The sequence below is a fragment of the Phocoena phocoena genome, chromosome 10 (assembly GCF_963924675.1).
Source record: "Phocoena phocoena chromosome 10, mPhoPho1.1, whole genome shotgun sequence".
NCBI lineage: Eukaryota > Metazoa > Chordata > Mammalia > Artiodactyla > Phocoenidae > Phocoena > Phocoena phocoena.
The window spans coordinates 75792016-75806940 of record NC_089228.1 but is presented as its reverse complement, the minus strand read 5'-3'; the positions used below and the strand labels follow the sequence as shown (position 1 = coordinate 75806940).

Sequence of the window (14925 nt, the reverse complement as noted above, 5' to 3'; positions counted from 1 at the left end):
AACACATTCTTGTTTGCATTATTTTCCAGGATTTAGAGGTAAAGCCATGTGTGTATAAAAGCTGTAACCAAATAGATCTGTAATCTATGAGCCTAGAAAACAGGGGTTTTAACGCCCCAGTTAAAACTCCCCGCTGACAATACTTCTAGAATAGCATTTATTTTTCTTACTCTGAAGAAATGAGGCACTTTAATCATAGGTACTCGAACTCCCGCTTTGAATAAAGACAAATTTTGACCTCTGCTGACGCTAATTCAATGTTTATGACCAGGATAGAATTCAGTTTGAACACTCATGAGCTGCGTAACTTCATTTTTTAAAAACTGTTTTGTTTCTGTTTTCCTGCAGCAGTGTTCACACAGAGTTTACGTTTTTATACCCACAATTTTTTAAAAAATGCAGGTTAAGAAGAAAATAAAAGATTCTGTTGTCTTTTACTGCATAAGTCGATTTCAATGTCCTAGTTAAGCAAAGAACTGGAAGAAGTTTTTTGTTTTTTTGTTTTTTAAATATTATACACACATTTTATCACATCATAACTTTATCACGTTTCAACATGAGTGTTTTCTCCCATGTTATTCTAGATATAAATTAAACAAGTATTTTCATTTACAATTAAGACTGCACCACAGAATAGCATATCAAAAGAATGAAATACATCTATAGGATTTTTCATGAAATATAAACTTTGTACCATACCAACTTGCATTGTAAGTCTGATAGAAACCAGGAGTAAATGAAAATTGTACTTAAATGTTTTTCAAATCTGGTAATCCATTATTACAGAAACAGTAACAATAAGACATCACTAACACTTACGGGGTGCTTACTCTGTGCCAGGTGTAGTGTTAACACATTTCACAAATTCACTGCTCATTTCTTTTTCGCAACAACTTTAGTACCTGGGAAACTGGGATTACTAAAACCAGAAAGCCAGGGATCAGAGTGGTTAATCACTTTTGAAATACTACATGCCTCTGTAAGTAACAGCAACAGCCTCTCGTCATGTATTTTCTTTGAGAGTGACGTAATAGGTGTTTTCTGTGTTGTAGGATCTGAAGAAAAACCACTGCGTTCTGGTGCAGTGCAGTGCTCTGAGTCCCTAACCCGTGAGAGTTAAGGACTGTGTCTCTAAGGGGCAGCATAGCCTAGTAGCTGAGATTGTGGGCACTGGAGCCAGGGCCAGCCTCGCTGGATTCGAATCTCAGCTCAACCATTGACAAGCTGTATGTCACTAGCAAAGTTCCCTAACCTAATCGTGCCTCCATTTCCTCAAATGTAAAATGGTGACAATAACAGATCTACTCCTTGGAGCTGGGGTGAGGAACGAATGCTTAAATACTTGTGAAGCCCTTAAACAGTACTTGCCTTCCAGAGCAGTGACTAGACTTTAGCTACCATTATTTCTGTTACCTAACTTGAATTAGTTAAGATTCGAAGTGCACAAGTAACTTAATGAAAATGTTATAATGTCTGAATTTGTTCCTCGTGATGGGGATGACCGTTGGCAAAGGCAAATCTGGGAAGCCTTCCAAGGAAGGAAATGCTTTCATGGAATTTGTGTGATGACTTGAGAGCAGCCATACTAGGTGACCTTGGAGAGGCCCTGATCTGACCTGGTACCGTCCATGTCAAACGTCAGTTCTCTGCATGGTTTTAGAGTATTGCAATATTTATCATATACTGGTTTGGCAATTCCCTTACCCATGATATGTAGGCTGAGAATTTGCATGGCACATAGGGGTAGGGTTTTCTCCGGAATGCTCCAGAGATCTGTGTCTGTGTTGTTTGCATTTTCCTAAGAGCAGCTGTTTATTAAAAGAAGAAAAAAAAATTGAAAGATAACATTCGTCAAAATGGTAATGTGTACTAAGTTTTGTTTTAAGTACTTTATAGGAAGTAACTCATTTAATTCTCACAACAATCCTGTGAGGTAGGGTCCATATTATGACCATTTTACAGATGAGGAAATTGAGACGCAGAGAGCTTAAAGTACTTGCCCAAGGTTACCCAGCTATTGAAACCAGGTTCCCGTTCCACATGTAAGGATCTTGGAAGTTGCCACTTCATCCTCACACTAAGTAAAAATCTTAACAGACTGACAAATGAACAGTTCTTCTTGAAAGAGAGGACACAGAGCAACCTGCTGCCCCCAAGACTAGAGACCAACAGGCAAATACAGGGAGTTGACATTTCCCAGAGCACAGACCTGAGAGTGGAGACTGCCCTGGGAACCTGCGCCAGGGTAGGAAAACCTGAGCTGTAATTAATGAATTGCTAGAGGCTCAGTGCAGACAATTCTCAGAGTTCAAAACTCCATGGGACCTGGGACCCGGTCATAGAAGGAACTCCACAATACTGTGAAAATTACCTCCAGGAGGTGGACCAGTGAAAAATCCCCTAGAGCTTCTGACAGGGGAAGGGGGAAAAGAACAAGTTTGAAATATGCCAGAGCACTCTGTTCTTAACCAGGCCTACCCTCAGGGGGAAAATAGTTAAACAAAACTTAACCTGCTGGAGGATTATCAGAGCCTAACTGACCTAGGGAAGAGGAGTGTCCAATTGCAGCCACCTCTAGCCATCCTGTCCCACCTAAGGAGGGAGAATAAGACTGAGAAACACTTGTGAAGTTCACAGTCCAGAGGCACAGGCTCATGAAAAGACAGAGGTCTAATCATAAGACTTGAATGCTTCCCCTCCCCTCACACCTAACCACCACATTACTAAAACCCGTTTATCACCATTCCTTTTACCCAGCACAACATGTCTAGCCATCAAGAAAAATTACAAGGCAAAAAGAAACCTCCATAATTTGAAGAGATAAAGCAAGCATCAGCACCATTCATGGCCGGGATGTTAGAATTAACAGATTGGGACTTTAAAAAAATATATGATTAATATGCTAATGACTAAATGATAAAGTAGGTAGCATGCAAGAACAGATGGACAATGTAAGCAGAGAGGTGGAAATCCTAGGAAAGAACCAAAATGAAATGCTAGATAGAGATGAAAAAAAAACCAAGTGACAGAAATAAAGAATGCTTTTCATGGACTTATTAGTAGCCTGTACACAGCTGAAGAAAGAATCTCTGAGCTAGAGGAGATTCAGTCCTTGAAAACCAAAAAGCAAAGAGAAGGAAGACATAAAAAACAAACATAGAACAGAATATTCAAGGACTGTGGGAAAACGACCGAAGATGTAATATTCATGGAATGGGTATACCAGAAAAAGAAGAGAGAGATGGGAACAGGAGAAATACTTGACACAATAATGACTGAGAATTTCTCCCAAATTAATGTCAGACACCAAACCACAGATCTTGGAAGCTCAGAGAACACCAATCAAGTAAACACCAAAAAAACTACACCTCAGCATATCATTTTTAAATTACAGAAAATCAAAGATTTAAAAAATCCTGAAAGAAGCCAGAGAGAGAAAAACAAACAAAAAAACAAAGAATAAAACCACTATACCTATAGAAGAACGAAGATATGAATTACATCTGACTTGTCCTCAGAAAGCATGCAAGCAAGAAGAGAGTGGAGTGAAATATTTAGTGTTGAGAGAGGAAAAAACATCAACCTAGGACACTGAACTCTGTGAAATTATCCTTCAGAAGTGAAGGAGAAATAGAGTCTTCTTCAGACAAACAAAAATTGAGGGAATTTTGTTGCCAGTAGACCTGCCTTATAAGAAATGCTAAAAGAAGTTCTTCAGAGAGAAGGAAAATGATATAGGTCATAAACTCAGACCTCCATAAAGAAAGAAAGAGCATGAAAGAAGGAATAAGTAAAGGTGAAAAAGAAACTTATTTTTTCTATTCTTAATTGATCTAACAGTTCAAATTGATATCAACTTGATAACAGTTTGTTCAGATAATAAAATAGCAACAATATATTCAATTATATATGCTTATATGTATATACATGTGTGTATGTGTACTCGTGTGCTTATGTATAAGTGAAATGAATGATGGAAATGATACAGGGACAGGAGGGAGGAATTAGGATTGTTTTGTTACTAGAAGGTACTTACACTACCTGTGAAATGGTACAGTATTATTTTAAAATGGACTTGGATTAGTTGTAAATGTATATTACAGACTCTAGGGCAACCACTAATAAAAATAAAAATTGAAGTATAGCTTGATATGCTAAGAAAGGAGAGAAAATGGAATCATATAAAATGCTCAATTAAAATCACAAAAGGCAGGAAAATGGTGGAATACAAAAATAAGAACAAAGAATAAGGGAGCAAATAGAATACAGTAACAAATGTGGTAGATAGTAATCCAGCTATATCAGTAATCACTTTGAATGTCAGTGGCCTAAATGCACGAATTAAAAGACAGAGATTGTCACAGTGGATCTAAAAACATAACCCAACTATATGTTGTCTACAAGAAACCCACTTTAAATATAAGGACACTTTATATTTCATATAAATTAAAAGTAAACAGATGTAGAAAAACATACCATGCTAACACCAATCAAAAGAAAGCAGGAGGAGCTATATTACTTTCAGACAGAGCAGACTTCAAAGGAAGGAAACTTATCAGGCATAATGAAGGACATTACATAATGACAATGAGGTCAGTCCTCCAAGAAGACATAACAATTCTTAATGTGTATGTACCTAGCAACAGAGTGTCAAACTACATGAGACAAAAACTGATGGAACTTCAAACAGAAATAGATGAATCTACTGTCACAGTTGGAGACTTCAACACCCCTCTCTCAGAAATGGACACATCCAACGGACAAAAATCAATAAGGACATAATTGAACTCAACACCACCATCAATCAACTGGATATAATTAATTAAGACTACTTAATCCAGCAGTGGCAGAATACATATTTTTTTCTCAAGCTTATATGGAATATTCACCAAAATAAACCACATTCTGGGCCATTCAACACACCTTAACAAATTTATAAGAATAGAAATCATATAATGTCTTTTCTCAGACCACAGTGGAATTAAACTAGAAATCAATAACAGAAAGATAACTGGAAAATCCAAAAATACGTGGAGATTAAACAACACATTTCTAAATAACGCATGGATCAAAGAAGAATTCTCATGAGAAATTAAAATATGTTGAAACAAACTAAAATGAAAAAACAACCTATCAAAATTGTGGGAGGTAGTGAAAGCAATGCTTAGAAGGAAATTTATAGCTGGACGTTGAAGCAATCACCAGTGGCCAATGATTTAATCAATCATGCCTATGTATGAAGCTTTCATAAAAACCCAAAAGGACGGGGTTCAGAGAGCTTCTATGTTGATGAACACTTGGAGATTTGGGGAGAGTGACAAGCAAGCACAAAAGTTCCTTGGCCTTTACCCCTACCTTGCCCTACACATCTCTTCCAGCTGCATGTTCATCTGTAGGCTTTATCGCATCCTTTTATAATAAACCAGTAATCTAATAAGTAAAATGTTTCTCTCAGTTCTGTGAGCAGCTCTAGCAAATTAATCAAATCTGAGGAGGGGGTTCATGGGAACCTCTGATTTATATAGCCAGTCAGTTAGAAGTACAGGTAACAACTTGGACTTGCAACTGGCATCTGAAATCCGAGGAGGGCGTCTGTGTAACTTCCAATCCTTAGCCAGTTAGTCAGAAGCACAGGCAATAACCTGGGCTTGCAACTGACATCTGAAGAGCAGGGCAGAGTCTTGTGGGACTAAACCCTTAGCCTGTGGAACATGATGCTATCTTTGGGTAAATAGTGTTATAATTGAGCCAAATTATAAGACACCCAGATGATGAACCAAGCATTGTTTGTGGTGTGTAGAACCCCCCTTACACACATTGGAAATTGGTACCAGAACCCCTTTAGCAAGGATGTCCCCTCCAACCACTCTTTTTCAACATAGTACTGGAAGTCCTTGCTAATGCAATAAGGCAAGAAAAGGAAATAAAAATTATACAGATTGAAAGGGAAGACATAAAACTGTCTTTGCTTGCAGATGATGTGAACATATGTAGAGAAAATCCAAAAGAATCAACCAAAAAACTACTGGAACTAATGAGTGATTTTAGCAAGGTTGTAGGATACCAAGTTAACACACAAAAGTTAATTGCTTTCCTACATGCCAACAATGAATAAGTGGAATGTGAAATTAAAAACGCAATACCCTTTACATTAGCATTCCCCAAAATGAAATACTTACATATATATAAAACAATACAAGATCTATATGAGGAAAACTGCACAACTACAAAACTCTGAGGAACAAAGTCAAAGAACTAAATAAATGGGGATATATTCCATGTTCATGGATAGGAAGACAATATTGTCAAGATGTCAGTTCTTCCCAACCTGATGTATAGATTCAATACAATCCCCAATAAAAAACCCCAGCATGTTATAAAATTTCATGGATTCTAAAATTTATATGGAGAGGCAGAAGACCTAGAATCACCAACACAATGTTGAAGGAAAAGAGCAAAGTTCTTCAAAGAAGTGACGCTATCCAACTTCAAGATTTACTGTAAATCTTCAGTAATCAAGATAATGTGATGCTGGCGAAAGAATAGACAAATAAATTAATGGAACAGAATAGAGAGCCCAGAAAGAGACCCCATTAAATATAGTCAACTGATCTTTGACAAAGGAGCAAAGGCAATATAATGAAACAAAGATAGACTTTTCAACAAATAGTGCAGAAACAACTGGACATTCACATGCAAAAAACTTAGTTGATCTTGGGTGTGGCGATGCCTACTTAGATATAACACTAAAGACACAATTCATAAAAGAAACTATTAAGCTGGATTTCATTAAAATTAAACTGCTCTGTGAAAAGACAATATCAGGAGAATTAGAAGACAAGTCACAAACTGAGAGAGAGTATTGGCAAAATAAAGGACTATTATCCAAAATATACAAAGAACACTTAAAACTCAACAATAGGAAAACAAACAACCCAATGGAAAAACAGACCAAAAATAGACCTTAAGAGACACCTCACCCAAGAAGATATATAGATGGCAAATAAGCATATGAGAAGATGCTCCACATCACATGTCATCAGGGAAATGCAAATTAAAGCAATGAGATACCACTACTCACCTATTAGAATGGCCAGAATCTGGAACACAGACAATACCAAATGCTGACAAGGTTGTAGAACAACAGGAACTCTCATTCATTGCTTGTGGGAATGCAAAATGGTATAGACTTTTTGGAGGTTTCTTACAAAATGAAACATACTCTTACCATACAGTCCAGCAGTTGTGCTCCTTGTATTTGCCCAAATGGTTTGAAAACTTACACCCACACGAAAACCTACATATGGATGTTTGTAACAGCTTTATTCATAATTGCCAAAACTTGGATGCAACCAAGATGCCCTTCAGTAGGTAAATGGGTAAATAAGCTATGGTACATCCAAAGAATAGAGTATTAGCACTAAAAAGAAACGAGCTATCAAGCCATGAGAAGACATGGAGGAGCCATAAATGCCTATTACTAAGTGAAAGAAGCTAATATGAGAAGGCTACATACTGTATGATTCCAACTATGTGAAATTTTGGAAAAGGCAAAACTATGAAGAAGGTAAAAAGATCAGTGGTTGTTAGGGGTGGGGAGAGATGAATAGGCAGAGCATAGAGGATTTTTTAGGGCTATGAAAATACTCTGTATGATATTATAATGATAATAGATATCATTATGCATTTGTCCAAACCCATAGAGTTTATAACACCAAGAGCGACTCCTAATGTAAATTATGCACTTTAGATGACTATGATGTATCAAAGTCGTTTTTTCCTTGGTCAAAAATGTCCCATTCTGGTGAGTGATGTTGATAATGAGGACGGCTGTGCTTGGGTGGGGGTAAGGGTTATATGGGAAATCTCTGTACTTTCCTCTCAATTTTCTTGTAAACCTAAAACCGCTCTAAAAAATAAAGTCTTAAAAAATTAAGCCAGAATTTGAACCAATGCAGTAAGAGCGTTGAACCCCAGAGTCCCTGCTCCCAATTACTATACTACCAGTAAGTATGTAAATCCCTTAGCATGCCTGAAATCACAAACCTAAGAATGGCAAAAATAGTATCTTTCAGATGAGAGAAAAATGCATGATCTTTGTTTATTAACATCAGTCTTTGTCACATAGCTCTGGTTTGACAATATTTATTTCTTTTAAACAGACAGTAATGCAGGCTCTGCTGGATCTCCTAGAGATGGAAACAAATGAACAAAAGAGTCCCAATTATGGGCTCTTACTACTTTGGGCTTCTCTGTCCAATGCTGTCCCTGTAAGTATATTAGTAAAGGAAGGATTGCATTTCTGTCTACTGCTTTTCTCTTCATTTTTCTTTCTGTGTTTTTTTTTTAATTCTTTTCACTTATCATGGGGAAGAAAAAGACTGTAATGGATTTGGCTGTAAGATAGAAAAACAAAACTGAATGCCTAAGAAAATCTGATAAGATCACAAAGGAGGCAAAGCAGAGATCTGAAGTGAATTCTGCCCTTTGAAAGGCAGCATGTAAAAGGTGAAGGGAAACGTTTGCACTTTGGGGTCAGTTGTGACAACACCTGTATATGCAGCACTTTCTGTACTTTCCATGTCAGGCAACGTGCTTAGTATTGGTGCTGCAAAGATAGGTAAGTCTTGACCCCAGACATTTACTGGGGAGAGAGTAGGTAAACGGATAGTTCAGTTAGAATTGGACTGGAATCCAGATATCCCAGCCATAGCCATAGAATCTCATGGAGGTAACGAACACTCTGAGCCTCCATTTCCTTATTGGTAAAAAAGGGATAATAAAACTCCTAGTATGGTCCTAGACTTGGGTACTTAATAAACGGTAACGCTCATTTCTCTGCGAGATTGTTGTGAGGATTTAGCGAGATAAGCCCAGCTGCCACCCAGTGATCATGAGTTCTTTGTCGACCCCTGAACCCATTCTCCTTCTATGCACCATTCCTGTTTGCATTGCTTGGCATTGTGGTCCTGTAAGCTTCCCCATGAATGGAGCTGGTGACACTGGAACTCACGATACTTCTAAAGAGAGCAGAGATTTTTGAACTGGTTTTTTTTTTTTAAGCTGTTATGAACTAGAATACAGCCATGAGCTTTGTCTGGCACTTCATGTTCGATGCCCAGCAGTTTCCTGCATCAGGAGGATTTCATATCAGCTTAAGCTTCACTTAAATTATTTGAGAGATTAAAGGGTAAACTTTTTATGTATTTGTTTTCTACTAAATAAGAACTTTCAACCTATCTATAATGATAAAGGTATTCATTTTTTCTTTTTTCTTCGAACAAATAGAAATAAGGTGTGTTAAGTATTATTTGTTTCTCCTTCCTCTTATAAAGGTTATAGAGGGCTTTCTAAGTCCTGATATTCTAGTTGTCTTTAACCCATTATAAACTAACTGGGTAACAGAGCAGAAATAGAAATTCTGGCTTCTCTGCTCAAATGTGTGTCAGCCACTAAAATACGTATTTCATCTGGCATGGGCAAATAAAAGTAGTCTAACCCTTTCCTCTTCTTTAGGTATCTCTAATATTATCCTCTGATTTATCCTTATACAATTTTCTTGGAAACTGATTAAGCTAGAGCAAAATTAAAAGGCAAATATCAAAACAACTCCCAAAGCAGCAACAAAACAGCCACTCCTGTCACAGGATTAATTTTCAACATCTCATTAGAAAGCGCCCCCCCTCCCCCGCAGAAGAAAGGGACACAAAGCCGCATTGATCTGACTGGGGGAGTCACATTTTTGGAATTTGTTCCTGGCACTGGTGTGAAAGAATTTAAATCAATTGCAGAAAGCAAGTGTCTGATGATCAGCAGAAGTTCCATCTTGCTGGCTCTTGTTGGCACTTCTAAGAGGCAGCTGGTGTGTGGGCAGAGACCCTGGACTGGCTTTAGAGTCAGGTCCAAAGGCATATCCCACAGCTGGGTGGCAATGGGCCAAGTGTTTAACTGTGACCCTCAGTGTCCTTATCTGTAAAATAGCATGAATGTTATCTACCTCATAGGATACTATGAGGATTATATTTTTAAGAAGTGGAAAGTGGCTAACAGTCCCTGGCTCAATAAATGTTAGCTTTCTTTTCTTATAAAAAATAACACCATGGTTTCAATCAGTCATTTCTTTCAATGGCCCACTAATAATGAACTGCCTTGGCTTCCAAAACTTGACCTCTCAAATGCCCAAGGGTGGGAGTGGCCACTGCTGTCCTGGCTTCTGTGATCTCCAAGGCGGCCAGGAGAGCTGCCAGAAGCCCTGCCAGGGGCCTGTGCTTTCCTGGTGCCTAGATCATTCTCTTCTCTTTTACTCTGTGCTCTGTCTCTAGGACTACGGAACTCAGAGCTCAGGCTTCGGACAGGCTTGGTACAAGGCACCAGGAAGCCCTATTATGAGACCAAAGTCTAGGTGAACTTTGGTGGACTGGCCCAAGATATTAACCATGATTTATGAAATTATTTCTATGGGAAAACCATTTCCAAGTCCCAAGAAATTCCTGGCTGCCAAATGTACTTTTTAAGAAAACTTTTCCAAATGAACCTCAAAGCTGACGTTTTACCTTTTTAATCTGCTTCTCTGAAGCTCTTCCTAAACACTTTCAGTAGTGACTTCCCCACCTCACTCTCAATTCCCACAGCATTTATTGGTTACTCTTTTATATGCCTTTCTTTTCTTTTTAAAAGAGTCATTTTTTAATTAAAAAATTTTAAGTAGAATATAATATAGATTTTTAGAAGAGAGATCTGTTAAGAGGCATCAAACATAGTAACTAACACCATTGCACAACCATTTATAGTTTAACTGAATTCCTTGAGTTTGCTTTAAAATAAGGTATTACCCAATTTTAGTGAATCTCTAAAACTCTAATTAACCACGTAAAACTCTAAACCCCTCTTTTGTGTAACTGAAAAATCTATGTACTATCACTAAGATATATTTTTCCCCAACATGAACTCTTGAGTCTTTAAATAACGAGGTCCTACTGTGTATCACAGGGAACTATATTCAATATCCTGTAATAAACCATAATGGAAAAGAATATGATAAAGGATATATATATATATATATATATATATATATATATATAAAACTAAATCACTTTGCTGTAGAGCAGAAATTAACACGTTATAAATCAACTAAGCTTCAATAAAGTAAGTTAAAAAAAATGATGGATTGAGTATGGAGTGCTTATTAATTAAATCCAATAATTCAGCACTTCCATCTATAGAGAGTATAGAAGGGGCCCACGTGGGGAGACATGTTGAAGAGAGCTGTCTGAGCATGTTTCCTGTGTAAAAATGAACTAGTTGATCTCTAGGGTAAGCCTTTCCTAATCTGGAAAATGCCACAGAAAGTGGATCTTGGGATAGAGGCCTCAGTTCTCCCATTCACTTTGTTTATGTAAACAGCACCATGTTTATGCCCACAGTATCAGTTTACTGTCACAAAGGGGAAAACAATGAGTAGTATTGAATTTGGCTTTGTCTAAGCACTTCCTTTCAGACCGTTGTTCTTCCTCTTTTGACCACAGAGGGGAGTATTGGGATCATTTAAAGGTGTTTAACAGTCCCTCACAAGAGACAGAAAAACTTAAGTAACACAGTGTTGTCTGAGTCTTTTCAGGATTGGTTTTCCTAAGATGAAATTTCTTTCACAATATGTGTTTACAGAAAGCAGATGAAAGGGAACCCAATCTTCTTTTGATGATTTGATACGTTTCCTTTAATGTGTAACCTAAAAATAGAGGCAAAAATATCTGCCTGAATTAATGGAAAATTAATTTTTTAAATTGAAGTATAGTTTATTTACTCTATTGTGTTAGTTTCAGGTGTACAGCATAGTGATTCAGTATTTTTTCAGCTTATACTTCATTACAGGTTATTACAAGATAATGAGTATAATTTCCTGTGCTGTACAGTACATCCTTGTTGCTTATCTATCTTATACATAGTAGTTTGTATCTGTTAACCCCATACTCCTAATTTATCCTTCCCCGCTTCTCTCTCCTTTTGTTAACCACAATTTTGTTTTCTATATCTGTGAGACTGTTTCTGTTTTGCATGTACATTCATTTGTATTATTTTTTAGATTCCACATGTAAATGGTATACAATATTTGCCTTTTTCTGTCTGACTTATTTCACTAAGCATACTATTCTCTGGGTCCATCCACATTGCTACAAATGGCAGTATTTCATTCTTTTTCATGGCTGAGTAATAGTCCATTGTATATATGTACCACATCTTCTTAATCCAATCATCTGTTGATGGACACTTGAGTTGCTTCCGTGTCTTGGCTACTATAAGTAGTGCTGCTGTGAACACTGGGGTACATGTATTTTTTTTGAATTAGTATTTTCATTTTTTCTGGATATATACCCAGGAATAAAATTGCTGGATCATATGGTAGTTCTATTTTTAGTTCTGCTTTTTTTTTTTTTTTTTTTTTGGCGGTACGTGGGCCTCTCACTGTTGTGGCCTCTCCTGTTGTGGAGCACAGGCTCCGGATGCACAGGCTCAGCGGCCATGGCTCACGGGCCCAGCCGCTTCGCGGCATGTGGGACCTTCCCGGACCGGGGCACGAACCCGTGTCCCCTGCATCGGCAGTCGGACTCTCAACTACTGTGCCACCAGGGAAGCCCCCTATTTTTAGTTTTTTAAGGAACCTCCATAATGTTTTCCGTAGTGGCTGCACCAATTTACATTCCCAGCAACAGTGCACAAGAGTTCCGTTTTCTCCACATCCTCACCAACATTTGTAATCTGTAGACTTTTTGATGATAGCCATTCTGACAGGTGTGAGGTGATACTTCATTGTGGTTTTGATTTGCATTTCTCAAGTAATTAGAGATATTGAGCTTCTCTTCATGTGCCTGTTAGCCATCTGTATGTCTTTGATGTTTAGCAGTGTAATTTTATCTTATAGTACCACAATGAGGAAAGATATGAAATAATTTTGTTTGGTCTAGAGTGAGAACTTGCAAACATACTATGTTCAGTAATACCCTATAAACTTGCAAGTACCCTTTTTCAACAGGGTATGAAAGGACCCTAGTTTTGATATAAGTACTTTCATAATTTAGTTGATAAGATTTTAGGTATAGTTTCTGGGGCTTATTTAAAATTACCATGTTTCATTTGCAGACTATATGATTTGCTAATTTATTTGTATTTTAAGGAATTACATCTTGAAAAATGCCTTTGTTTTGGACTAACATTCTTAAGTGTCATAATTTGTTGCTCCTAAACTTCTAATATGTGCTTATATAATATTTTATGTTGTATATTAGTACAATAAAATACCCTGCTTTTCCCATTTTTTTTAGTGAAAATAGTTTACTCTATATAAACAATATTGTGAAACTATAGTGGCAGAATAAAATCATAAATTTGACCCCTTAGAGATATGTAACATCTCTTTTGTTCATAAAATCTAGTTGTTTTCAAAGATACTCTTTACTAACATGATTTTAAGTTTAGTTTAAATTTCTCGTTTCTTTTAAATGTTTGTGGCTAATACTATGTATGCTTTTGTTCACGTTCAAAGAAGGTTGTATGTTTTGACATATGTTTTTCTTTTTAAGGTTGCATTTTGGACATTTGCATTTGTCCTCTCTCATCCCAATATCCACAGGACCATTGTGGAAGGCATATCATCTGTGTTTGGCACAGCAGGTACTAAAACTGAATTAAATTGCATTATTGAAGAGATATCTAATAATGTGTGCTTGTCACACATTATGGACAAAGTTAAATGCCCGTAATTTAATAGAATTTCAAAGTAGTCCAAATTGAACATCATTTGTTATGTGCTTCGGGATATAAATTCATCAGGTAGGATCCTAGAATTTAATTACTGTCAAGGATTTTAGAAGTCACCTGGACCAACTCCCTTATTTTCCAAATGATGAAACAGAGATCGTGACTTGCCTAAATTCCCTATTTAAACATAAGTGTATAATGCACAGGGTTTTTCTTCTAGTCTCTTAGCCCCTTGCCTCAATTGAACTACAAGTCGTAGTTTTGGAATTCAGGGTTTTCCCGATTTTATAAAAGTAATGCGGTGCATATTCCATGTAGTGCTTAACAGTATTGATGGGATATGGATGTCAGGTAAGGCTACACCACCAAAGGAATTATTTTCAAAGTTACAGTTTTTAGAGGTTGAGTGGGTTAGAACTGCAGGTAGAGATTGCTACCTTGCCTTTTTTGGTCCAGATTTGGGCTCATCAGTTATCGTCAGTTTTAAACAGCAGAAATAAGCTTGAATGGAGAAGTTTCCACTAGTTTATTCAGCATAAATTGACCTGTTTGGGAGTAGATTTTTTTTTAAAAAAAACCCTTTAATATGTCAAATTGTATATTCTGATGTAAAAAAATAATAAATGACTTGGTTTTCTTGGAAGAACACAATATAATAGTAAGACAAAAGACTGTGATGCCAATGAACAATTATCCCTCCTCTCCTTCGTGATTGCTGAACGTATTTTATTGGATTTTTCAATTTATTTTGACTGCTTCTTATTGAGTTAAACCAAAAATCAAATTGGCTTGGCCAACATGGATATTGAAGCCATACTGTCTCTGAGCCTTGAGTGTGAATCACCAGATGCTAGGTTGTATTTCACAGAAATGGTGAGCGTTAGAATCATTGAGTACAAACAGTGCTAACAAGTTAGATTCTGGAGATACACTGGTGGATGTAAGAGATGACTTGCCTTTTTGGAGCTTACATCTACAAAGCTAATGGAAATGTGCCTGCCTGCGTGTCTACAAATGACAAAGGGAATGTGTTCTTGATCATCACATGCTCTATCTTACCAGAGTCTGCTCCTGACACAGGGTTCTCCAAATTCCTGGTCTTTAAGAAATAAAAACGTAGTGATGGGGATGGTTGGGGTAATACGGGGAGTGATGGGGATGGTTGGGGTA

General features: G+C 37.1%; 1 protein-coding gene across 1 annotated transcript in view; it reads left to right on the top strand.

Moving 5' to 3' along the window:
• CYP39A1 (cytochrome P450 family 39 subfamily A member 1) overlaps positions 1-14925 on the top strand; it is a 68083-nt gene that overhangs the window by 13062 nt on the left and 40096 nt on the right. The window contains exons 6-7 of the mRNA XM_065885661.1: positions 8163-8270; positions 13578-13668. Coding sequence (XP_065741733.1) covers positions 8163-8270; positions 13578-13668 — 199 coding nt within the window. The remainder of the gene's footprint in view (positions 1-8162; positions 8271-13577; positions 13669-14925) is intronic.